Source organism: Rhinoraja longicauda, chromosome 16 (genome assembly GCF_053455715.1).
Source record: "Rhinoraja longicauda isolate Sanriku21f chromosome 16, sRhiLon1.1, whole genome shotgun sequence".
Classification (NCBI taxonomy): domain Eukaryota; kingdom Metazoa; phylum Chordata; class Chondrichthyes; order Rajiformes; family Arhynchobatidae; genus Rhinoraja; species Rhinoraja longicauda.
Genome location: NC_135968.1, coordinates 15,100,094 through 15,127,765, shown reverse-complemented (window position 1 = coordinate 15,127,765; position 27,672 = coordinate 15,100,094). Strand labels below are relative to the sequence as shown.

At 46.2% G+C, this 27,672-nt stretch overlaps 1 protein-coding gene across 2 annotated transcripts in view; it reads left to right on the top strand.

The window, feature by feature from the left end:
• sh3pxd2aa (SH3 and PX domains 2Aa) overlaps window positions 1-27,672 on the top strand; it is a 135,751-nt gene that overhangs the window by 58,060 nt on the left and 50,019 nt on the right. The window contains exon 7 of one of the 2 annotated variants that reach the window (XM_078413262.1): window positions 9,335-9,468. In XM_078413262.1, the coding sequence (XP_078269388.1) occupies window positions 9,335-9,468 (134 nt within the window). Of the gene's footprint in view, window positions 1-8,232; window positions 9,469-27,672 lie in introns of those variants that run through there. The other variant, XM_078413261.1, reaches the window with a different exon arrangement.

Here is a 27,672-nt window from a genome sequence, read left to right as displayed (position 1 = left end):
CTGAGACTCCTAGGCCTGTTTGTATTTAGAGTAGCTTTGTTCCTCATTTCAATTTTTTACATGTTCCATTGTTTGTGTTCCAAATACTCTCATTAACCTAAGATAGACACAAAATATTGTAGTCACTCAGGCAGCATCTCTGGAGAGCAGGAATGGGTTACGTTTCAGGTCATGAGCCTTCTTCAGACCCATGTCACCCATTCCAGAGATGCTGCCTGTCCCGCTGAGTTACTCCAGCATTTTTGTATCTATCTTCGGTTTAAACCAGCACCTGCAGTTCCTTCCTACACTCTCATCAACCTGTTAATCAGATGCCTTCATTAATAGCTATGTTCTAGTAATCCCTGTAAAGCGTCTTTGAGTGTTTGAAAAGCGCTATATAAATGTAATGCATTATTATTATTATTATTATTATCAGTTAGGCAATCCTGGCCTCACTGTGTCAGAGATATTCCTTTTGTTCTATACATCTCTTTCACATGCTTTCTGCATTTTAAAATAGCATTTTTCTCTTTCCTTGTTCCGACAAAGCCTCTTTGATCTGAAACAATACTCCCCTCCCTCCCCCCCATTTTTGCTGTCGTATTTCCAGCCCTTTCCTCAATATATTAGGACAATAGGGTTGACCGGATTTCTCTGTAAATGGCCAGTGTTTTTAAGATTAACCAAGATCGCAAGTAGAGGTGTGTGATGTGCGAGCAGAGTACAGAAAGAGCCCATGCCAGCACCTTAGAGCCAGGGTTCTGCCATATCTGTAGTATTTGCACATAATGAGTATCAGTTAATTGCCTGTGAGCTAAGAAACATTATATTTCCTCTCTATTCCCTTCTTTGCAAGGCTTATGCTTGTTATTGTTGGATTGAATTCTTGTCTATTCTTGTCTTTTCCTTTCTGAAGAATGGTCCCAACCCAAAGTGTCATTGTCCTTTTTTCCCCAGATGCTGCCTGACGTGCTGAGTTTCTTCAGCATTTAGTATTTTATTCAAGATTAATGCATCCAAGTCACTTGTCACCCATTTACTTTTGGCTTTTCCCTTCCCAGTACGCTCAAGTTTTAAGTAAGGAGCCGCCCCTTTTCTATTTGCATCAGATTCCAATATACAATTTTGGGGTTTTGCCCACTGTACAATTGACATTCTATTTAGTTTAGTTTAAACTAAGTTAGTTTAACTAAGTTAGTTTAAACTAGCTTAAGCTAACGGAATCAAGGGATATAGGGAGAAAGCAGGAACGGGGTACTGATTCTGGCTGATCAGCCATGATCATATTGAATGGCGGTACTGGCTCAAAGGGCCAAAAGGCCTATTCCTGCACCTATTTTCTATGTTAAAGATGCACTCTGTGTGTCAGTGGAACCTATTCTCTTTTATGTACCTTCAAACAGCACCCAAAATATCCAAGTACTGACTCATTTCTTGCTCAGACTTGCTACCACCATTTCATTTACCTGTACTAGCTAGGGTGACTGCCAGGTTGGAATACACATCAGGTACAGGACTGACAGCAGGCTGTTCAACCTCAGGTGCCTACAAGCTGTTACAAAGGTGAAGGAAACCATCATCAGAGATTTCTTGTTTGCTGATGACTGCGCCCTCAACGCCAGCACAGAGCAGAAGTTACAGCGTGAAATGGACTGCTTATCTGAAGTTATGTACCAGCCCGTGCCTGGAAAGCTCTACCAGGAACCACACATCACGGTGAAGGGGCAGAACCTACAGGCAGTCGACAGCTTTACCTATCTGGGTAGTACACTCTCGCGAGTGGTGAACATTGACGCTGAGGTCAACAACAGGATTGCCAAGGCCAGCGCTGCCTTTGGGCGACTCCGTGAGAATGTTTGGGAGCGGAGAGGACTCATCCTTACCACCAAGCTGAAGGTCTACCGTGCAGTGGTACTCACCACTCTTTTCTATGCCAGTGAAACCTGGATTGTCTACAGCAGACATGCCAAACAGCTCAACCACTTTCACTTGAGCTGCTTAAGCAGACTCCTTCACATCAGGTGGCAGAACAAAATTCCCGACACAGATGTCTTGGAACCGGCCGAAATCCCCAGCGTCCATACCCTCCTAAGGAAAGCCCAAGCCAGATGGGCAGGCCATGTTGTCAGAATGCCCGAGAGTCGACTGCCAAAACAGCTTCTGTATGGAGAACTGTGTCAGGGCAAGCTCTCAGTAGGAGGACAGAAGAAACGGTTTAAGGACTGCATCAAAGTGTCCCTTAGAGAGTTGGACATCAACCTCAGCACTTGGGAGTCTCTCGCTCTGGACCGTCCAACCTGGCGTAGCAAGCTCACCACAGGAGCCCGTGCAGCAGAGAACAGACGCACTGCAGAGGCCCAGAGGAAACGCACCGCGCGCAAGGCCCGGGCTGCCTCCACTTCCACTGCAGCACCCATCCACTTGTGTCCTACGTGTGGGTGTGCCTTCCGGGCCCGGATTGGCCTCACCAGTCACTTCCGGACCCACAGTCACCAATCCTCCAACTGAAAGTGAAGTCATTGTCATCTTCGAACCTGAAGGACGAACAACAACATCAACTAGCTAACATCATAACACTTGTTTGTAAATTGGTCCAGTTTATAATTTACTCCCTGTTATGAAGGAGTTCAATTTTCGGAAAGTACATTTCTTGAAAAATCTTTTCACAAATTCTCTATGTAACCAAGAGCTTGTCACTTTGCAACTAATATAATACACACCATGTATTATAGGAAATATTGCAAGATGTGAAAGCTTACAAAGCAAGAATTGAATCATACACTCTTACCTGCAGCGTTTGGTTGACATCAGATGAGCTAAATTTCATAGGCATTGGAGAAATGAGAATTAATACAACACAGGCAATTACGCTCACCCCCAAGTCCAGAGATCCTTGAACGTGGCAGTCCAGATAGATAACGCGGTTAAGAAGGTATGTGGGAAACTAGCATTGTCTTGACATTTAATTGAATACAAGATCAGGGAGGTCAGACCTCAACTGGAGTACTGCATGTATTTTTCATCACTAGAGTATAAGAAAGATGTGTTAGCGTTGAAGAGATGCAGAGGAGATTCACGAGGATGTTACCTGGGTTGAAGTGGTATAGTTATGAGGATAGACTGGAGTGGCAATGTCTCTTTCCTGGAGAGGCGGAGGTTAAGAAGGGACAAAATTAAGAAGGGTATCAATATTTTAGACTGCATGAATCTTTTCTTATCAAAGATGAATAACACTAGAGGCGGGTACAATTCCAATGTTTAAAAGACGAGTGGGGCTAGATCAAGTAGACAACTTAGTCAACTTAGACAACTTAGTCAGATGAAGGTTCGTAGCCTGAAACGTTACCCATTCCTTCTCTCCAGAGATGCTGCCTGTCCCGCTGAGTTACTCCAGCATTTTGTGCCGACCTTAGTCAGATGAGTTGGACTGAAGGGCCTCTTTCCATGCTGTATATGTTTGACTCTTTCACAAAGGCATGTTGGCTATCTTTGATCAGTCCCTGCCTTTCCAAATGATCATTAACCTTCTTGTTCAGAACATTTTTCCAGCATCTTCTTGACCACTGATGTTAGGGTCACAGGACTATTGTTACCAGGCTGTGCAGAAAATCGAGAGGAGGAATCGAGTATTTTCTTTCTTTATAGAGTCGTGCACTAGACCTTCATCTACCTCTTGACGTTCCTTAAACCTGAAGATTACAGTTAGGAATCAAATCTATTTTATTCCTAAGAAGTTCCTTTTAAGACCTGTCTCCGTTTTTCTCCCGCATTGATCAACGTAAAGGAACCGCTTGGAGGTAGTGACCATAATATGATTAATTTTAATCTGCAATTTGAGAGGGAGAAGGTTAAACCAGGAATGTCAGTGTTGCAGTTGAACAAAGGGGACTATGAAGGCATGAGAGAGGAGCTGGCCAAGTCGAATGGAAAAGAATCCTAGCAGGAATGATGATAGAACAGCAATGGCAGGAATTTCTGGGCATAATCCAGAAGATGCAGGATCATTTCATTCCAAAGAGGAAGAAAGATTCTTAGTAAGAGGCAACCGTGGCTGACAAGGGAAGTTCGAGATGGAATAAAACTAAAAGTAAAGATGTATAAGATAGCACTGAATAGCGGGAAGCCAGAGGAGTGGGCAACTTTCAAAGGACAACAGAAGATAGCAAAAAGGGCAATACGGGCTGAAAAGATGAGGTACGAAGCAAAGCTGGCCAAGAATATAAAGAAGGACAGTAAAAGCTTCTTTAGGTATGTTAAGAGAAAAAGATTAGTAAAGACAAATGTGGGTCCCTTGAAGGCAGAAACGGGTGAAATTATTATGGGTTACAAGGAAATGGCAGAAGAGTTGAACAGGCATGGATCTGTCTTCAATAAGTAAAACACAAAAAAAATCCCAGATGTACTAGTGGACAGAGGATCAAGGGAGACAGAGGAACTGAAAGAAATTTGCATTAGGCGAGAAATAGTATTGGGTAGACTGATCAGACTGAAGGCTGATAAATTCCCAGGGCCTGATGGTCTGCATCCCAGGGTCCTCAAGGAGGTGGCTCAAGAAATCGTGGACTCATTGGTGATCATTTTCCAATGTTTAATAGATGCATGATCAGTTCCTGTGGATTGGAGGGTAGCTAATGTTATCCCACTTTTCAAGAAAGGAGCGAGAGAGAAAATGGGGAATTATAGACCAGTTAGCCCGACATCGGTGGTGGGGAAGATGCTGGAGTCAATTATTAAAGATGTAATAAAGGCGCATTTGGATAGTGGTAAAAGGATTGGTCGAAGTCAGCATGGATTTATGAAGGGGAAATCCTGCTTGACTAATCTTCTGGAATTTTTTTGAGGATGTGACAAGTAAAATGGATGAAGGAGAGCTAGTGGATGTAGTGTATCTAGACTTTCAGAAAGCCTTTGATAAGGTACCACAAGGGAGGTTGATGAGCAAAATTAGAGCACATGGTATTGGGGGTAGGGTATTGACATGGATAGAGAATTGGTTGGCAGACAGGAAGAAAGAGTAGGAATAAACGGGTCCTTTTCAGTAAAATCAGGCAGGCAGTGGAGAGTGGAGTGCCGCTCGGTGCTGGGGCCGCAACGATTTACAATATATATTAATGATTTGGATGATGGAATTAGAAGTAACACTAGCAAGTTTGTGGATGTCACAAAGCTGCGTGGCAGTGTGAACTGCAAATAAGATGTTAGGAGGTTGCAGGGTGACTTGGACAGGTTTAGTGAGTGGGCAGATGCATGGCAGATGCAGTATAATGTAGATAAATGTGCGGTTATCCACTTTGACGGCAGAAATAAGGAGGCAGATTATTATCTCAATGGTGTCAGATTAGGTAAAGGGGAAGTTCAACGAGACCTTGGTGTCCTTCGTACACCAGTCACTGAAGGTAAGCGTGCAGGTACAGCAGGCAGTAAGAAAAAGCTAAAGGCATGTTGGCCTTCATAACGAGAGGATTTGAGTACAGGAGCAAAGAAGTTCTTCTGCAGTTGTATAGGGCCTTGGTGAGACCACATCTGGAGTATTGTGTGCAGTTTTGGTCTCCTAATTTGAGGAAGGACGTCCTTGCTATTGAGGCAGTTCACGAGGTTAATCCCTGGGATGGAGGGACTGTCATCTGAGGAAAGATTGGAAGGATTAGGCTTGTATTCACTGGAGTTTAGAAGGATGAGAGGGGATCTTATAAAAAGACTTATAAAATCATAAGGACTAGACAAGCTAGATGCAGGAAAAATGTTTCCAATGTTGGGGGAGTCCAGAACAAGGGGACAGTCTAAGAATAAAGGGGAGGCTATTTAAAACCTAGGGTGATGGAGGAACTGAAGGAAATCCACATTAGGCAGGAAATGGTTTTGGGTAGACTGATGGGACTGAAGGCTGATAAATCCCCAGGGCCTGATGGTCTGCATCCCAGGGTACTTAAGGAGGTGGCTCTAGAAATAGTGGAAGCATTGGAGATCATTTTTCAATGTTCTATAGATTCAAGATCAGTTCCTGTGGATTGGAGGATAGCAAATGTTATCCCACTTTTTAAGAAAGGAGGGAGAGAGAAAACAGGTAACTATAGACCAGTTAGTCTGACATCAGTGGTGGGGAAGATGCTGGAGTCAATTATAAAAGACGAAATTGCTGAGCATTTGGATAGCAGTAACGGGATCATTCCGAGTCAGCATGGATTTACGAAGGGGAAATCATGCTTGACAAATCTACTGGAATTTTTTGAGGATGTAACTAGGAAAATTGATAGGGGAGAGTCAGTGGATGTGGTGTACCTCGACTTTCAGAAAGCCTTCGACAAGGTCCCACATAGGAGATTAGTGGGCAAAATTAGGGCACATGGTATTGGGGGTAGGGTACTGACATGGATAGAAAATTGGTTGGCAGACAGAAAGCAAAGAGTGGGGATAAATGGGTCCTTTTCGGAATGGCAGGCAGTGACCAGTGGGGTACCGCAAGGTTCGGTGCTGGGACCCCAGCTATTTACGATATTCATTAATGACTTAGACGAAGGGATTAAAAGTACCATTAGCAAATTTGCAGATGATACTAAGCTGGGGGGTAGTGTGAATTGTGAGGAAGATGCAATAAGGCTGCAGGATGACTTGGACAGGTTGTGTGAGTGGGCGGATACATGGCAGATGCAGTTTAATGTAGATAAGTGTGAGGTTATTCACTTTGGAAGTAAGAATAGAAAGGCAGATTATTATCTGAATGGTGTCAAGTTAGGAGGAGGGGGAGTTCAATGAGATCTGGGTGTCCTCGTGCATCAGTCAATGAAAGGAAGCATGCAGGTACAGCAGGCAGTGAAGAAAGCTAATGGAATGTTGGCCTTCGTAACAAGAGGAGTTGAGTATAGGAGCAAAGAGGTCCTTCTACAGTTGTACCGGGCCCTGGTGAGACCGCACCTGGAGTACTGTGTGCAGTTTTGGTCTCCAAATTTGAGGAAGGATATTCTTGCTATGGAGGGCGTGCAGCGTAGGTTCACTAGGTTAATTCCCGGAATGGCGGGACTGTCGTATGTTGAAAGGCTGGAGCGATTGGGCTTGTATACACTGGAATTTAGAAGGATGAGGGGGGATCTTATTGAAACATATAAGATAATTAGGGGATTGGACACACTAGAGGCAGGAAACATGTTCCCAATGTTGGGGGAGTCCAGAACAAGGGGCCACAGTTTAAGAATAAGGGGTAGGCCATTTAGAACGGAGATGAGGAAGAACTTTTTCAGTCAGAGAGTGGTGAAGGTGTGGAATTCTCTGCCTCAGAAGGCAGTGGAGGCCAGTTCGTTGGATGCTTTCAAGAGAGAGCTGGATAGAGCTCTTGAGGATAGCGGAGTGAGGGGGTATGGGGAGAAGGCAGGAACGGGGTACTGATTGAGAGTGATCAGCCAGGATCGCATTGAATGGCAGTGCTGGCTCGAAGGGCTGAATGGCCTACTCCTGCACCTATTGTCTATTGTCTATTGTCTATTGAGTTGAGAAGAAACTTTTTCACCCAGAGAGTTGTGAATTTGTGGAATTCTCTGCCACAGAAGGCAGTGGAGGCCAATTCACTGGATGAATTTAAAAGAGAGTTAGATAGAGCTCTAGGGGCTAGTGGAATCAAGGGATATGGGGAGAAGGCAGGTACAGGTTACTAATTTTAGATGATCAGCCATGATCACAATGAATAGCGGTGCTGGCTCAAAGGGCCAAACGGCCTCCTCCTGCACCTATTTTCTATGTTTCCATGATACTTTATCGTTACATCTACTTGGTACAGTGAAATTCTTTGTTTTGCATAAAATGCACAAACATGCAGAGAGTCGCCACGAATAAGGCACCGACAAAGTTACAAAAGTATTCAATATAGTCCCGATGGTCCCTCTTCCTTCTTCCCCCCCACCCCATGCTGAGTCCCTCTTTGTTCTCTTGGAGGACCCCCCATACGCCGGGTCCCTCTTTGTTCTTGGTGGCGTGTCCTCGACTGACTGCAGGGACTGTCGTGTTAATCTCTATTTGTACGGGGAATTCCTGTGTTTGGATGACTTGACTTATGGATAACTGACGTTACACAAATTCTCCCAAATATTTTTAAAGCATTGTAAAGTGTTTGTGGTGTTTGTTAGCTGCTGGATAGAGTACATTTTTATTTTCCATTAGCTTAATTATGGATAGTGTTTGGGTAAATGTGGTGGAATAAAAGAACTACAACAAGTTTACATAGAATCCTACTCTTAAGGGTGGCTATTGAAATTGTATGTTTCTGACTTGCAGAGAAATCGGCTTACATACATTTCTCAGGAACAGAACCCTCGCTTAACCTGGGGACTGCAGGTACATTTTCTGCATTAAAATGGGAGTGGAGGTGGCTTCCGCAGTTGTGTGTGTGGAACTCGGAGATAGTTGATCAAGTTATTTTGGATTGCGATGCGTTGGAATGAGGGAAAGTGCTTTGCTGTGAGGTGTACATATGTGATATCACATAAGCTATGAACTGGGCCACGTTTGCCTGGTCTTTGTTCTTTGCTAATGTAACTTTAGAGATTGGTCGGACGTTGTCAGTAAAAACAGTGCAAGTATAATGAGAGTGGAATGAATTCTGGGAGTAATTGATATTCAGTCAGGAGACAATAAATACTTTTGAACAACTTCCAGGAAAAGCCTACGTGCACAACCCAGTAAAACAGCTGCTGAAGAATCACACGAGGCCATGTTTGTCAACATTTGGAGGACGTGGACTGGACTGTTGAAACAGTTTGAAAGCAGACTCCATTCTAATTCAAATCATTGTTAAAAAATTTGTGAAATTAAATAAGAAAACAGTTAATCAGATAACCGAGCAGAGAAATGCAGTCTTTCTGTGTTTGACTATTATGTAAACAGCTTGCCCTCCCTGGACCGTCCCACTCATGTGTTTCTATTTAAGGAGCAGCCGATTGCCATTGGTGTTCTCATCCCCCACACTGCCTCTGGTCTCTCCTTGGCAGAGCGAGACGGGACGGGCTGTTTATTATTTTTAACTGTCTCTGTAGCGGCTGCTGGCATTCTCCCTGATTATGTGTGTGAGATGAAATTGAGAATTGTGGATAATTTGAGTCCTGTGCTAACTTCTCTTTCGGGATTAAAGCTCCAAGGATCCTAAATTACATAGAAGCCTGAAGATTCGACTGTTTGGGCGATGCAGCTGAGGGGGTGGAAGGAAGATTCTATATGGCCCGATCTTTAGGAATATTCTGTACGCCGAGCTTGAGTTCTGATTGGCTGAAGGGTGCTAAAGATTTGGCCTATCATAAGTGGAATAGTTTGTCGCTCGCAAGGAGCCATGGCTGCAAGTTGGCTGACAGCTTGCTTTTTCCCTACTCCAGGGTTCGGAGGCTGTGGCGGAGCCCATGGTTCTGGATCAGTATATGGTGGTCGCTAACTACGAAAAGCAGGAGAACTCTGAGATCAGCTTGAAAGCAGGGGAAGTAGTGGATGTTATTGAAAAAAGCGAGAGTGGTAAGTAAGATAAATAACTTTAAAAAAATCTTCATTCTCTCTTGCTCTCTCTCTCTCTCTCTCTCCTCTCTCTCTCTCCTCTCTCTCTCTCCTCTCTCTCTCCTCTCTCTCTCTCTCCTCTCTCTCATCCTCTCTCTCTCTCTCTCTCCTCTCCTCTCTCTCTCTCTCTCTCTCTCTCTCTCTCTCTCTCTCTCTCTCTCTCCTCTCTCTCTCTTCTCTCTCTCCTCTCTCTCTTCTCTCTCTTCTCTCTCTCCTCTTTCTCTCTTTCTCTCTTTCTCTCTTTCTCTCTTTCTCTCTCTCTCTCTCTCTCTCTCTCTCTCTCTCCTCTCTCTCTCTTTCTCTCTTTCTCTCTTTCTCTTCTCTCTTTCTCTCTTTCTCTTCTCTCTCTCTCTCTCTCTCTCTCTCTCTCTCTCTCTTGCTCTCCCTTGCTCTCTCTCTGTGCCTCTTTTTCTCGGACCCAGCACTGTACATTACTTCCATCTGTGTCTGCCTTTGCTGAGTGTCAGGAGCTCCCTGTTGCTTTGGGCTCCAGGCCAAGATCTGCCTCTCTCTGTAGGAATGTCTGCAAAATTCTCTCTTAATTAACAATATAAAATTGCTGTAAACACAGTTAATATCACAACGCTACTATCGGAATGTAAACCAGTCCCTGATAATCTGCTTCCGTGAAATGAAAAATTATTTTGTTTCCTAGTCCCTGTCCTATAAACATGAAGGTCACAGTTTGAAATCGATCTGTTCTTTTCCTGAAAATTCCTCGTAACTTTGGTCTCTTTTTTTTTCCCTCCGTTTGTTATTCCGTATTTCTTTATTGGTGCGATAAAACTGGAGTGGAGGTGGCAGTGTGTGACCTTAAACTGCTTTCCTGTGCTGTCTAATGAAATATTTGTCTGTGCAGAGTGCTTGGCTGTTGTACTAGTGTCAGTGTTGCTGTCAGTGTTTGAATAGAGGCAGTCGTGCAGCTTGTGTGCGGCATTGTGTCAGTGTGCAATAAAGTTGTTTATAACAGAATCCGGCTGTGCCAATTATGCCACAATTGGCTGTTTTCCCTTGTTGTTTACACAAGGCACACGAAAGGCATCCATAACCTTGTCATTACATGTTAATAATAATGTCCTCGAATCAAATCAAGGTACAATAGAATTCAAGTGAGAACGGCAAGTCTTTTAAGAATCCATGGAAAAATCTATTGCACAAAGAACTCGTTCAACAAAAGTATTTTGGTTAAGCTATTTACCCTGATGTTTGCCCTAATACCTTTCCTCTAATGTTTAATTGGCCATTTTCCATCAGTACAAACAGTAACTGGGTAATCCAGTGCTTCATGTGAAGTGGTCGTGTAATCAGTAGGTGTAATCTAGCAAAGCGTAAATAGGGAACTGGATAATCCAACAACACCATGAATGGAAATTGAGTAATCTATTACAGCATGCAAAGTAATTCCACTATGTACAAGAAGTGGGAAATCTAGTATAGCATCTGAGGTGGGTAGTCACAGTCTGAAGTAACTACACAACGTAGTATAGTGGAGCCACAAGAAACTGCAGATGCTGGAATCTTAAGGAAAAAACAAAGTGCTGGAGGACATCTGGTTTAAGGTTAAAAGGGAAAGATTTAATAGGGACCTGGGGGCGTGCCGCGCGGTGAGTGGTTGAAGGTCCCAGTGAGCCGCAACATACCATGGCAGCAGGCCTGGCCTGCTTGCCGCAGAACCAGGAGAGGGACGCCGCTGAGCCCAGCCCCTGCTCATCCCGAACACCGGGATCTGGAGCAGAGGGAGTCGGCAGTGGCGGCAGACGCTGGACAAGGGACAGCAAGACCCAGGGGTTCTTGCCTTTCGTGCATTCAAGGTCAGCTGCGGGCAGTGCCCCTTGTGGCTTGAAGATGGACCAGGCAAGGATGATGGTTCATGGGACGACCAGATGATGGCTGCAGCAGGCCCTGACGGTTAGCTACAGCTGGGACTGTGAAATGGCTCCAAAACCTGACTACTATTGCATATAAACTCAGTGGGCTGTTTTTTTGTATTATATGCTAACCGGCTATTGTACTTGTGTATGGCAATAATCTCTCACTGATATGAATACAGAAACATCTTATTGTACCTTGGTACACGTAATAATAAAGAAACCATTGAACCATAGGTGACTTTTTCACATAGAGTGTGGTGGGGATATGTAATACGATGCTGGAGGTAGTTGAGGCAGGTACTATAACAACAATAAAAATATATTTTGCATAAATACATGGATAGGAAGGGTTTAGAGGGACATGGGTCAAGCGTAAGCAGTTGGGACTAGTGTAGACAGAGCACCTTTGTAGCGACCATAGAGAATGGTCCAGGTCGTCGAACCCTCGGATTGGCCAGCGAGGTCACGTGTGAACGCGACCATGTGGATTGGTCCAGGGAGCGACATCGCTGATTGGCCAGCGATGTCATGTGCGCGTTTGGCGCCCGAAATAGTAGTTCGGCGAAGTCTTCGAAGAAGACAGTAAGTTTTTGATGGTTGTCCTTTACCTTGTTGTTTAACTCTGTATTCGAATATTGCGGCTGCAATAAACTTCTTCTACAACCAACAAGTTTCCGGACTCGCCATATTGGTGACCCCGACGTGATCTGGACGATCACCGACTATGCAGGGACCCGACGCCTCGTCGGCGATGGCCGCGCCGGGCACACCGGAGTCAAGCGCGGTAAGCGTTCACCTTCCGTGGTTTTGGACGCACGCACCGCAATCTTGGTTTATACACACCGAAGCTCAATTTCATATAAAGAAGATATCGGACGACTCCACGAGGTATTACTTCCTCGTCAGCGCTCTATCATCGGAGACGACCACGCGCGTGATGCGGTTCATCGTTAATCCACCTGCGGAAAGCAAGTACGAGGCCCTGAAGAAAGTATTACTGCGAATCTTCGGGTTTAATAAGCATGGTGGTGCGGCAAGACTTCTGCACCTACCGGATCTTGGAGACCGACTGCCTTCCGTCCTCATGTCCGAAATGATGATGCTAGCCGGTGAGCATACGGATTGCCCTATGTTCGAACAGGCATTCCGCGAGAAGCTTCCTGAGGATGTCCGACTGCTGCTCACGGATTGTTCTTTTAAGGACCCCGAAGCATATGCAGCGAAAGCGGACGCGCTCATAGCGGCTAAAAACAAGGCAAAGGACCAGGCAAGCGGTTCGATCAACAAGGTCTCGACATCAGTGACCACGCCACAGCGACGGCAAGATGGCGCCACGTCTCCCGCCAATTCTCCGAAAGCCCGCCAAAAAGATCTGCACAAGCGCGGCTGGTGCTATTATCACCTACGATGGGGTAGCGAATCCCGCAACTGCCGCTCACCTTGTACCTTCGCGGGAAATGCCTCGGCCGATCGTACATAGGGGCAGTTACGATTGGCCAGAACCGGCGCCTCTATGTCCATGATCCATTCACGGACACAGAATTTTTGGTGGACACGGGAGCCATCGTCAGTATAGTGCCGCCGACCGACCTCGAAACCAGATCGGGTAAGACAGGTCCCACCCTCATCGCGGTTAATGGCAGCCCAATTCGCACTTTCGGTATACGGAAGATGTCCCTTGTGTTAGGCCTCCGCACGTACGAATGGCCATTCATCATAGCCGACGTCAAACAAGCGATCTTGGGAGCAGATTTTCTCTGGGCTTTTTCACTGGTCCCTGATGTCCGCGGTAACGACCTCCGACCCTCCGCCGAAGATGAGCACGTCGCTCCGACAATCGCCTCCTCGCCCAGCCCTACTGTCCAGGCCGTCGTCGCGGCCCCCGACTCGTATGCTGAGATTCTGGCGGAGTTTCCAGAGCTGCTCATTCAACGTTTCGACACGTCTTCGGCCAAGCACGGCGTGGTCCATCACATCCGCACCGAAGGCCCTCCTGTTTTCGCTCGGGCCAGGAGGCTACCGCCAGACAAACTGGTGGTGGCACGGGCAGAGTTCAGGAAGATGGAGGAAATGGGAATTGTTCGTCAGTCTGACAGCCCGTGGGCCTCGCCGTTACATATGGTCTCCAAGGCATCTGGGGGGTGGAGACCATGTGGCGTTTATCGGCGTCTCAATGCTGTCACCACGACTGATCGCTACCCCATACCGCACCTACAGGACTTTTCATCTGGGCTGGAAGGAGCGGTGGTGTTCTCCAAAATCGATTTGGTGCGAGGATACCACCAGATCCCGGTGCGACCGGAGGACATACAGAAAACTGCAACGATTACTCCGTTCGGGTTGTTTGAATGGTTGCGTATGCCTTTCGGTTTAAAGAACGCGGCACAGGCTTTCCAACGACTGATGGACTGCGTGGGCCGGGATTTACCCTTTTTGTTTATTTATTTAGACGACATCCTGGTTGCCAGCACCTCAGTGCAGAAACACCAGGCCCACTTGCGGACCGTTTTCCAGCGGCTCCAAGACCACGGGCTCATAATCCAACCCTCCAAATGTCAATTCGGCCTTCCTGCTCTTGATTTTCTAGGGCACAGAATTACCCCTGCCGGCGCCTCCCCTTTGCCCGAAAAGGTGGAGGCTATCCGGGCATTTCCTAGTCCCACCACAGTAAAAGGGCTACAGGAGTTCGTAGGCATGGTTAATTTCTACCATAGGTTCGTCCCGGCAGCTGCGCGAGTCATGCGCCCGCTTTTCCAATGCCTTGCAGGGAATCCGGTAGAGTTGATATGGTCCCCGACCGCAGAGTCGGCTTTTACAGCAGCTAAGGCAGCTTTGGCAGACGCCACCATGTTGGTCCACCCGAGCCCCTCCGCCCCCACGGCCCTGACGGTTGACGCCTCTGACGTGGCGGTGGGCGGGGTTCTGGAGCGGGCGGGGTTCTGGAGCAGCAGGTCGGTGGCCGTTGGCAGCCTTTGGCGTTTTTCAGCCGGCAACTAAATTCGGCTGAGCTGAAGTATAGCGCATTTGACCGAGAGCTTTTGGCCCTCTATTTAGCTGTTCGTCATTTCAGGTACTTCCTTGAGGGCCGCCCATTTGTGGCCTTTATGGACCATAAACCATTAACATTTGCTTTTGTCAAATTGTCTGACCCATGGTCGGCCCGCCAGCAGCGGCACCAAGTCAAGTCAAGTCAAATTTATTTGTCACATACACATACTCGATGTGCAGTGAAATGAAAGTGGCAATGCCTGCGGGTTGTGCACAAAAATAATTACAGTTACAGCATATAAATAAAGTTAATAAGTTACTAAACATAGCACAAAAAGTGTCGACAAAAATTTAGTCTCTGGGGTTATCAAAGTTGACAGTCCTGATGGCCTGTGGGAAGAAGCTCCGTCTCATCCTCTCCGTTTTCACAGCGTGACAGCGGAGGCGTTTGCCTGACCGTAGCATCTGGAACAGTCCGTTACTGGGGTGGCAGGGGTCCCTCATGATCTTGCTTGCTCTGGATCTGCACCTCCTGATGTATAGGTCCTGCAGGGGGACGAGTGTAGTTCCCATGGTGCGTTCTGCCGAACGCACTATTCTCTGCAGGGCCATCCTGTCCTGGGCAGAGCTGTTCCCAAACCAGACTGTAATGTTGCCGGACAGGATGCTCTCTACAGCCCCAGAGTAGAAGCAATGGAGGATCCTCAGCGACACTCTGAATTTCCTCAGTTGTCTAAGGTGGTAAAGGCGCTGCTTAGCCTTACCCACCAGTGCGGCAATGTGCGTTGCCCACGTCAGATCCTCTGAGATGCGGACTCCCAAGTATTTGAAATTGCTCACCCTATCCACAATAGACCCATTTATCTCCAGTGGCGTGTACGTCCTTGGATGTTTAGCCCTTCTGAAGTCCACAATCAGCTCCTTTGTTTTAGTGACATTCAAGAGGAGGCTATTGTCCTGACACCAGAGTGCCAGATCAGCCACCTCCTCCCGGTAGGCCTTCTCATCGTTGTTGGAGATCCGGCCCACCACCACAGTGTCATCAGCAAACTTGATGATGGAGTTTGAGCTGAACCTGGCCCTACAGTCATGTGTGTACAGGGAGTACAGTAGGGGGCTAAGGACGCAGCCCTGGGGGGATCCTATGTTCAGGGTGAGGGAGCTAGATGTGTGTTCCCCCATCCTGACCACTTGGGGCCTGGCAGTGAGAAAGTCCAGGACCCAGGCACACAGAGGGGTGCTAAGCCCCAGTTCCAGCAGCTTCTCAACCAGTCTGCTGGGGACTATTGTGTTGAATGCTGAACTAAAGTCAATGAACAGCATCCTCACATAGCCCCCCTGGCTGTCCAGATGAGAGAGAGCGGTGTGTAGAACCTGGGAGACCGCATCATCCGTGGACCTGTTCGGACGGTATGCGAACTGTAGTGGGTCCATGTTGCGAGGAAGGAGGGCGCAGATGTGCTTCTTGACTAGCCTCTCCAAGCATTTCATGACAACCGAGGTGAGGGCCACCGGTCGGTAGTCATTTAAACACGCTGGAGAGGCATTCTTTGGCACCGGTACAATGATGGATTTTTTGAAGCATGCAGGGACCACGGACTTTGCCAAGGAGAGGTTGAATATTGTGGTGAGCACTGGAGCAAGCTGAGTAGCACAAGACTTTAGTACTCGCCCAGATATACCATCTGGGCCTCCAGCTTTCCTCGTGTTCACACGCGTCAGAGCCCACCTCACCTCATGCTCGGACACCGAGAATGTGTGCACATCCCCGGCGGTGGATCCCCCTCCAGCCTCGCTAGCCAGCGCCCCTTCGGTGCTGTTTTTAGACGGCGAGCTGGTGGTGTTACCCGTCTCAAACCGTGCGTAAAAAGAGTTCAGGTCATCAGCTAAGGAGGAGCCGGCACTTCCGGTTGAGGGGGTGCTGGACCTGTAGCTAGTTATAGTCCGTAGCCCCTGCCAAAGGCGCCTGGTGTCCTGCTGCTCCATCTGTGACTCCATCTTGTCCCGGTACCTCTTTTTTGCATCCTTCACCTGACTGCTATCTCCGAATTCACCACCGATGTCCGTCATGTCGCGGGTAAGCTTAATGCCGTTGCTGACGCCCTGTCTAGACCTGCTTTTCCCCCTATTTCGGCGGTGGACTGCGAAGTGGATCCCCAAGAGCTTGCGGAGGCACAGCTTCTAGCGGATACCGCTTCGGCATACCAGTCCACCACTTCGGGATTGAAGTTGGCCCAGGTAGCTTGTGGGTCAGAAGGCACAAAAGTCTGGTGCGATGTTTCTCTTCCCCGTCCCAGGCCGGTAGTACCGCCCTCCCTTCAGCGCCGGGTTTTCGATGCCATTCATGGGCTGGCGCACCCGTCCATCCGCTCCACCTCTGCTTTGGTAGCAGCTCGGTTTGTCTGGCATGGCCTACGAAAACAGGTAGTGGGTTGGGCGCGTGCCTGCGTTCCCTGTCAGACCGCTAAAGTCCAGCGCCATGTCCAGCCCCCCGTACAGGATTTCGAGGTCCCGGCTGTTCGTTTTTTCCACATCCACGTGGATTTGGTCGGTCCTTTGCCTTCCTCCCGGGGCTACACCCACCTCCTCACGGTGGTGGATCGGTTCACCCGGTGGCCAGAGGCTTTCCCATTGTCTGATATTTCGTCAGCGTCTTGTGCTAGGACTTTGGCCCTTCATTGGGTAGCTCGTTTCGGGGTCCCGGCAGTTATTACCACTGACAGAGGCCCACAATTCACTTCGTCCCTCTGGGCCGCGCTCGCAGAACTGTACGGGTCCAAGTTACAACCCACGACTGCATATCACCCCCAGGCAAATGGACTCGTAGAAAGGTTCCACCGCCAACTTAAGGCGTCCCTCAGTGCAAGGCTTGAAGGCCCGGACTGGGTAGACCAGCTCCCTTGGGTTCTTTTGGGCATCCGGACTGCTCCTAAGCTAGATCTCGGTGCGTCGTCCGCAGAGCTAGTATATGGCTCGACACTTCGAGTACCCGGAGATCTGTTTCCGGACCCTTCAGACCAGCTGCCTACAGTCCCATCAGTGTTAGCATCTCTCCGGGAACGGGTGGGCTCCCTGGCTCCAGTTCCGACTTCACGTCATGGGTGTCCCATGGTACATGAACCGCCTTCCCTGAAGGACTGAGTTCGTTTTTCTGCGAAAAGATTCCCATCGCGCCCCGTTGCAGAGGGTCTATCAAGGGCCGTTCCGGGTTTTGCGTAAGGGAACGGCTACCTTCACCTTAGACATGTGTGGCAAGAGTGAGCTCGTCTCGGTGTCCCGGCTCAAACCTGCACATTTGGATCCGGATCAACCAGTCCTGGTCGGTCAGACCCCTAGGAGAGGCCGACCTCCGTTAGTTCCGCTCAGTCCAGGACCCCCCATTCCGACAGTTCCTCCAGGACCCCCCGTTCCGGCAGTTCCTCCAGGACCCCCCGTTCCGGTAGTTCCTCCAGGACCTCCCGTTCCGGCTGTTCCGCCAAGTCCGGAACCCCCGGCTCCTGTGGTTCAGGCTGTCCCTCTCCGTACTCGTTATGGTCGCGAAATCCGGCTCCCTGCTAGGTTCCGCACCTCGGGTTCTGGGGGTTCTAGAGAATGGTCCAGGTCGTCGAACCCTCGGATTGGCCAGCGAGGTCACGTGTGAACGCGACCATGGGGATTGGTCCAGGGAGCGACATCGCTGATTGGCCAGCGATGTCATGTGCGCGTTTGGCGCCCGAAATAGTAGTTCGGCGAAGTCTTCGAAGAAGACAGTAAGTTTTTGATGGTTGTCCTTTACCTTGTTGTTTAACTCTGTATTCGAATATTGCGGCTGCAATAAACTTCTTCTACAACCAACAAGTTTCCGGACTCGCCATACCTTGATCAATATGGGCAAGTTGGGCTGAAGGGCCTATTTCCGTGCTGTAAGACCGAGTCTATGAAGTTAAAATTGACAATCTGCGTGGAAGGATTCGAGAATTGTCCGGGCTGAAGCACCATTGGGAGGGGTAGGTATTTATCGGTGTATGAAACGAGAGATGTGACCTTAATGTCACACAAAATGGCAATGGGCCCTTTGGCTTGACTTATTCCTTTAACTGAAATGTCTAATTATGCTTGTCCCAATTGCCTGCATTTTTCCTATATTGTACTACTTTCCTATCCAAGTACTTGTCTAAATACTTTTTGAAAAGCTGTGGTTGGACCTGCCTCTATCACCTCCTCTGGTAACGTGTTCAATGTACCCTCTACCCTCTGAAAAACTTGCCCCTCAACTCTCCTTTAAATATTTAATCTCTCACCTTGAAGCTACAGGTATTGGTTTAATATTGTAATATGTACCGATAAAAAAACTTTACTTTGCAGTCCTTGTACACTTTTTGGATAGCAGGCAATGAGATAGATTGGGGAATTGGAATATATATTATTTTAGATTCTCCTACCCTTGGAAAAAGACTGTCACAGAAGGCCGTGGAGGCCATCAATGGATATTTTGAAGGCAGAGATAGATAGATTCTTGATTAGTATTGGTGTCAGAAGTTATGGGGGAGAAGGCAGGAGAATGGGGTTGAGAGGGGAAGATAGATCAGCCATGATTGAATGGGGGAGTAGACTTGATGGGTCAAATGTCTTAATTCTGTTCTTATAACATGAATTTATCTTCATTTATGAACTATCTCCTTTGTTTATGCCTCTTAGAGGTGATCTTATAGAGGTGTATAAGATTGAGGGGAATGGATAGGATACAGGCACAGAGCCTTTTTTTCAGTGTAGGGATATGAAAAAGCAAATTTAAGCTAATAGGGGCGGTACAGCGGCAGAGCTGCTGCCTCAGAGTGCCAGAGACCCGGGTTCAATACTGATCATGGGTGCTCTCTGTACGGACTTTGTACGTTCTCCCTGTGACCGCCTGGGTTGTCCCCGGGTGCTCCGGTTTCCTCCCACACTCCAAAGGCGTAAATTGCAGGTTGAATTGAATTGTAATTATAAATTGTCCCTAGTGTGCAGGATAGTGCTAATTGCTGGTCGGCATGGACTCGGTGGGCCAAAGGGCCTGTTTCTGTGCTGTATCTCTAAAGTCTGAACGGGAAAGATTTAATAGGCATCTTCGGTTTCCTCCCACACTCCCAAGCCGTACAGGTTTGTAGGTTAAGTGGCTCCGGTAAAATTGTAAATTGTCCTTGGTGTGTGTAAGATAGTGTTAATGTGCGGGGATCGCTGGTTTCACACTGTACCTCTAAACTAAACTAAAAGAGGGAATGGGTGACGTTTTAGGTCAAGACCTGAAAAGTCACCCATTCTTTCTCTCTAGAGATCCTGCTGTCCCGCTGAGTTACTCCAGCATTTTGTCTATTTTCGGTGTGAATCTTAATCATCAGACTCGGGCAGGTGGGACTAGTGTAGCTGGGACTTGTTGGCTGGTTTGGCCAAGTTGGGCTGAAGGACCTTTACCCACACTGTATCACTCTATGACTTGATGCAGTTAGACACATAATGCTGGAGTAACTCAGCGGGACAGGCAGCATCTCTGGAGATGAATGGGTGGTGTTTCGGGTCAAGACCCTTCTTCAGACTGAAGAAGGGTCTCGACCTGAAACACCACCTATTCCTTATCTCCAGAGATGCTGCCTGTCCAGCTGAGTTACTCCAGCATTTTGTGTCTACCTTCGATTTAAACCAGCATCTATAGTTCTTTCCTACACATTTTGTGGACTCGATGCAGTTCCTTCCTACACATTCGCTCTAAACCTTTCGTTGTGCAGTCAAAGTGCCTTTTAAATGTTGTTATTGTACCTGCCTCAATTACCTTCTCTGGCAGCCCATTCCAAATACCAACCACCCTCTATGTAAAAGTTGCCCCTCGGGTTCCTATCAATTCTTTCCTCTTTCACCTTAACCGTATATGTCCTTGAACTCCCTACCCTGTGTAAAAAGACGCACTGCATTCACCCTATAATTCACCCTATATTCCCCTCCTAATCTTATATACCTCCATAATCCCCCCCCCCCACTCCCCCCCCCCCCCCCCCCTCCCGGCTTCCTGCTTTTTAAGGAATTGTCCTAGCTTGCCCAATCTCTGCCTATAGCTCAGGCCCTCAAGTGCTGGGAATCTTCTCATCAATCTTCTTTGCACTCTTTCCAGCTTAATGACATCCTTCCTACAGCAGGGTGATCAAAACTGAACACAGTACTCCGAATACGGCCTTGCCAACGCCTTGTACAACTGTAACAGAATGTCGCAAACTTCTATATTGGTACCCTGAGTGATGAAGGCCAATGTTCTTAAAGCCTTATTTGCCCTCTATCTACCTGTGATGCCACGTTCAGGGAACTGTGCACCAGTGCCCCTAGATCCCTCTGTTCTGCAACATCTTCCAGCGTCCAACCATTCACTGTGAAAGTCCTGCCTTGATTTGACAGTTTGGGGTGTAAGTTTCCCAAGCAAAATATGAGGCGCTGTTCCTCCAATTTGCGCTGGGCCTCATTCTGACAATGGAGGAGGGCCAGGACAGAAAGGTCAGTGTGGGAATAGGAGGGGGAGTTAGTGTTTAGCAACTGGGAGATCAGGTAGGTTTAGGCGAACTGAGCAGAAGTGTTCAGTGAAATATATTTATATTTATATTTAAATATATTGTTCTGCTTTGTTGTCACCTCCTAGCTAATAATGGTCTCTTCTACATTTTCCTTGATCTGCATCTCTTTTCATCTCTTACACTTCCTTATCTCTGTAACCCCCCTCTCCCCTGACGCTCAGTCTGAAGAAGGGTCTCGACCCAAATATCACCCATTCCTTCCATCTAGAGATGCTGCCTGAGTTACTCCAGCATTTTGTGTCTATCGCAAGTGTAAACCTGCATCTGCAGTTCCTTCCTATACATCCTTCCACTTCCACCTTCTGCTTCCTTCCATGAAGCCAATTCTGCATCCACGTAGCTAGCTTTCCCTGGAATCCATGCAACTTAACCTTCCAGAGCATTCTATCCTGCCAAACGTTATCGAACGTCTTACTGACAACGTTTATGGCCATGCCCACATCAATCTTCTTGAAAAAACTCAATCAAATTCGTGCAACTTGATCTCCCATATACAAATCCATATTGACTATTCCTAATCAGCCTGTCTATCCAAATGCATGTACAGGCACTCCCCGTATTATGTAATGTAAGTCAGAGTCACCAACCCCATTCCTTACTGGAATTAACTCGGAGTGAAGAAGGGTCACAACCTGAAACATCGTCTGTCCTTGTTCTCCAGAGATGTTGCTTGGCCCACTGAATTACTTCAGCTCTTTGTATCCGTCACTAAGAGTATTAACTGTCTCAGTGGTATCTGGTTGCGTCTTGGGCACTTCTGCTGGTGCTCAGCCTTCTGGGTAAGCACCACTGTCATTGCCGGCTTGTTTCCTATGTGTACCTGAGTAATCGTATAGTGTTGTAGAAATTACAAGGTGCCAGAATGATTTACATCAGTGCGAGTTTACGCATGTGGCCTCTTGCGTAAATCAGGGAGTGTCTGTATATCTTATTACTCAGAATCCTCTCCAGTAACTCACCTACCACATATTTTAGACTCATTGGTCTATACTTCCCAAGCTTTTCCTTGCAACCCTTCATTAGCCACCCTCCAGTCATCTAACACCTCACCTGTGTCTAACGATGATTCATATCATCGTCTCAAGAAGGGTCCCGACCCAAAATATCGCCCATCCTTTTTTGTCAGAGATGCTACCTGACCCACTGAGATATTCCAGCATGTGTCTATCTTCGATGATTCATATATCTCCGTCAAGGCTCCTGCAATTTCTTCTCCAGCTTCCAACAGCGTCCTTGGATATATCTGATCAGGCCCAGGAGATTTATCTACTTTTGTACACCTTAAGATGTCCAGCGCCTCATTGACAGTGGTATAGACTGTCCTCGTCATTTCCGTTAACTGTCTCAAGCTTCCCAGTCTTCCTGTCTCTCTCCACAGTAAAAACAGAGGAGAAATACTCATTGAAGAGATTGCTCATCTCCGATGGCTCCTCACCTAGGTAACCACTTTGGTTTATGAGGGACTCTACTCTCTCTTTCATTACCCTCTTTTCCTTAGTTCTCAAAATACTTTTGGATTCTCCTTAATCTTATCTGACGAGCTATTCTTTGCACCCTTTTTGCCCTCCTGATTTTCTTCTCAAGAATGCTCCACGGTCTTCTAAACTCCTCCAGGGATACACTTGATCCCTACTGCCGACACCTGGACCATGCCACCTCCTTCTTTGCCAAAGCTCAATTTCTCTCATCCAGGTTTCCTTACTCGCACCTACCTTGTCCTTCACTTTAACAGAGCGTGCATGCTTTGAACCTTCAACATCACACTTAAAAGCATCCCACTTTCCAGACATCCCTTTGCCCGCAAGCAACCTACTTCTTTTCTGAATTAAATTCCATCTGCCACTGCTCTATGCAGCTTTCCAGCTCATCTCTATCCTATATCTTTGGGAGACCATTCTTGCTCTATCCAACTCCACCAATATGTAACAAGCAACAGAGGATTCAGCAGCTATCCCTGCAGTATGCCACTAATTATAAACTTCCAGTGAGAAAAACAACTCTCCACCACTACTCCCTATCTCCTATCACGAAAACAAGTTTGGATTTATTTTGCCAAAATACCTTAGATCTTGTGTGCCTTCATTTTCTTGACCAGCCTGTCATGTTAGAGCTTATCAAAAGCCTTTGTTAAAGTCGATGTATACCACGTGTACCCACCTTGCCTGTATCGATTTTCTTTGTAACCTCTTCAAAAAGCTCAATCAGTGGCTGCTGGATTGAAATGTAATGCAGGGTTGAACGGCCTCCTGAGCCATAAATTCCCGTGCACTGTGCTATTCCTGGCCACACAGAAGGAACAGCTCAAAGCAGAACTCTTTAAAGAAATGCCCCCTGGAATGTAATTGCAGTTCATTTGAAGAACTCATGTATTCCGTCTCATCTGTTTTTGTTTTTTAAGTATTCATTACTTTTTATCGGTAATTTTTTTTTGAATAATGCCAAGAACCAAGTGGAAAGCACAAAACACACGCGGGATCTTAATGTAGGAAAAGCAGAAACCTGCAAAAGGAATGTTTATACATTTACCTGGGCTGCTATTTGTAAACAAGACAAATATGATAGCTGCACTTCTCCAAGTCTGGACACTGCACACACTAAGATTCATGTTTCTAATATCAGTGGCAACGCTTTGAGCTGCCACGACCCTAAGTTCTGGAATCTGTTTCCTAAACTACATCTCTCCTCTTTATAAAGTATTTAAAAAACCTATCTCTTCGAACAAGCTTTTGTTCATCAAACCTCATACTCTTTTGTGTCAGCATCTCTTTTTGTTTAAACAAGGAACTGAAGATGCTGGTTAATACACAAAAGGACACAAAGTGCTTGAGTAACTCAGCAGCTCAGGCAGCATCTCTGGAGAACATGGATAGGTGACATTTTCATCAAGACCAGTTTTATTCCCACTCTTCAATTCCTATCAGTTTGAAGAAAGGTCACAATCCGAAGCTTTGTCTGTCCAATTCCCTCCACGGCTTCTGTCTGATTCGCTGAGTTCCTCCAGCAGCGCTTTTCAGATTGCAGCCATCCTCTGGGGAAATACTTCTTCAGGAACACTCTTTTTCTCAATACCAGAGGAGCCAACGCCATTGCTATACCACCATCAGGAATGCCTACACCTCCATCCCTCACCTGCACTTTTGAAAATATGTTCACCTGGCTGCAGCTTCCTCCTGTGTTCAGGCAAAGACTGAAAAGCATGGCTCCGGTGAAGAAGACTAAGAGGTGCTTCTCAGGGGAAGGACAGGAACGATTATAGGACTGCTTGGAATCAGTGGACTGGGCTATGTTCAGGGATTCGTCAGCATACCTGAATGAAAATGGGAATGTCATCACCATTTTCATCAAGTAATGCTTGGAAAACCTACAGAAACATTTTGAGTCTTCCCTAATCAGAAGCCCTGCTTGAACCAGATTGTAATCTGCTGAGGGTTATATCTGCGGCAAATTGGCCCTAGGGATGCAAGCAATCTGGGTACGACCTCCACTGCAAGCTTGAAGAGACAACTTTGAGCTAAGCTGAAACATAGAAACATAGAAAATGGGTGCAGGAGTAGGCCATTCGGCCCTTCGAGCCTGCACCGCCATTCAATATGATTATGGCTGATCATCCAACTCAGTATCCCGTACCTGTCTTCTCTCCATACCCCTGATCCCTTTAGCCACAAGGGCCACATCTAACTCCCTCTTAAATATAGCCAATGAACTGGCCTCAACTACCTTCTGTGGCAGAGAATTCCACAGATTCACCACTCTCTGTGTGAAATCACAGACTGACGCTCAGCACCAATGGTAGGGCACGTACGCCATACCTCCTACTATGTGAAGCTGGGTCGTATAAGTGGCAACATGCATCAGGGGGGTGTTGTTTTACACAGGCGGTGATAGGTTCTAGGAATGCACTGCCAGGGTTGGTGGTGGAGGCAGAGAGATAGTGGTGTTTAAGAGGCTTTTGAATAAACAAATGATGCGCAGGGAATGGGGGGATATAGATCATGTGCAGGCAGATGAGATTAGTTTATCTTGGCTTTGTTTTCGGCACAGATATTGAAGGCCAAAAAAAGCCTGTAAAAAAGCAGTACTGCTCTATGTTCTAAAGGTATTAACAAACAAAAAAGGGATATTGAAGCACTTGAAACAAACAGCACGAGACTTGATGACAAAAAACTTTACTCTCCTCTCCTCTTTTAAAGTATTTAAAAAATCTCACTATTTGATTTGAGGCTTAGGAAGCAAATTCTAGAACTTAGGTCCTTAGTAGCTCAAAGCACTACCACCGATGATGAAAAAAAAAATGTGACTGTGTGCAAGTGTCCAGATTTGACAGAGTGCAGATATCATGAGGCTACAGTGAGTGGTAGACTCGGCCAGTCCATCATGGGCACAGCCCTTCGCAACATCAAAACCTCAAGAAGACCACATTTGTCATCGTATCTCCATTGTCTAGGTAAGGCCCTTTTCTCACTGCTTCCGTCAGGCATGATGGTTAGAAGTCAGAAGTCCCACACCGCCAGGTTCAAGGATAGCAACCTTACAACAACCATCAGTTTCCGGAACCGACCTACATAACCCAAATCCAATCTCAGCAATGGAACATTATGGACCACCTCTGCACTACCATGAACTTGTTTTCTAATTGCATTTTGCACTAATATCTTGTCTTTTGCATAGTCTCCAATTTTTCATTATCTTATTGATGTTTGAGGTTTTTAGATATGCAGGGAATTAAGGGATATGGATCACGTACAGGGAGAGAAAATTAGTTTAATTAGTATCATGTTTAGCCCAGATATTGTGAACTGAAGGACCTTTTGCTGCGCTGTACTGTTCAAAGTTTTCAATGTAGAATTTATGTGTAATTTATATTTTGACTGTTGTCTGGGTCGGTATGTCTGTGATGCTGCTGCAGATAAGATTTACATTGTACCTGTACCTCACCATACAATAAACTCCATTGTCTTAACCTCAGACTCTTCACTTTAAACCTGTTCCCCCTGGTTTTAGACATCTCTGTTGGGAGTTCAGGCTTCTTATTATCTTCCCTATCTATGCCTCTCACACTTTTGTACACCTCTGTCAGTTTCTCAGTCTCCTATCCTCCAAGGAAAATAAATCCAGTCTATTTGTCTCTCCTCTTATCTGGAACATCCCAAGCAACATCCCGGTGAATTTAACTATGATAATGCTCCTCGGAAACACCCATTTTTATTTCAGATTATCAGTGCGTACATTTTCTTTGACACATACCTTGAGTGAATCTCACAGCCAGAATCTGCTGCCGGCATATTTATTTGAACAATTCAAATCTTTGAATTCTTTACTCAGAATTTTGTACTGTATGGGATTTCCACTTTTATGTCAATAACATACTGATATTTGGCTCCTACAGGTAACCCACAATATATTAATCAATATTGAAGGCAGTGTTATGCACTGAGTGCTGCAAAGTCTCTGATATCGTGCTGCATGCTGGCTCTATTCAAAGCCTAAAATGGCTTGAAGTGAAATTTTCTGCTAATTGTTTTTCCAGGGACTTCTCTGTGTTGTTGGTAGAATTTTGATTTCCATGGAGACACCATTGAGCCATATTGATTTATTGGGTCTGTGCGTTATGACTAAAACACACATTCGGTACTGTAATGCTCTTTTAACTGATGGAATGTTTCTTCTTGAGAGTTTGAGCTTTGCATTGAGTTACTTGTATCCAAACTCTCGATGTTTCTGAGAATGACAAAATATTTCAAGCATTTTCTTTGCAAGGTGAGTTTAAAAAATCTTCGAAATCTCTGAATATCTTTTCCTGAGTGAATAATGTTGATTCTAACTCCTTATGATCTCCATCGGGTGTAATAGGAGATGGTTAAGTAGCCAAACAGTGTTTCAATTGATAGACACAAAGGACTGCAGATGCCAGTTTACAAATAAAGGCACTAAATACTGGAGTAACCCAGCGGGTCAGGCAGCATTTCTGTTTGAAATAGTAAGTTAACTTGGTTGTGGATTCTTTACTGTTTCTTAATTAGTTAAATCTTGGGGGTGAGAGGAGCGGTACTGATTTGAACTAACAGCAATGCTTTGGCCTGTAACGCACAATGCCCAGAACACATGTCAAATTTCATGTTTTATTTAGGGACTTTCAGTACTATTTTAATGTTGAATTTCACAATGCTACTCATATGTTCATTTAAATTTTAATGACCTGTTCATATTATTTTATATTGCTTTCTGCATACAATGTTTTCTGGTGAGTATTTATGAATCTCAAAAATCTAATGCTAAATGAAGGCATTTGAAGGCCAAGACTGTTGTGCAAGGATTAAAATAGGATCTGAGATTTGGTAGTAAACAGGTTGATGGGATTACTACACAGATGCTGAGGGCGGGATGAGATGGTGAAGGAGTGATGGTTGGTAATCTAAGATGTCCAAACCTGAAATAGTATATGACAGAAGTAGGACATTTGGTCCATTATATGTGCTAGCTCATTGCTAGACTTAACAAATAACATCATCTTGTCTGCTATTTTCCAAGATTAATTATTTAATTATCGGTTTAGTTGCAGTGGTGATGGCAGGTAAGTTGGTACAATGTCCTCCAGCAGGATGTGGGAAGTTGGGAAAACTACTGGTACCCCTGATGACTACACTTGTGGAAATTGTGTCCAGGTGCAGCTGCTTAAAGACCACATTAGGGAACTGGAGCAGTAGCCGGATGACCTCTGGATCATCCAGGTAAAT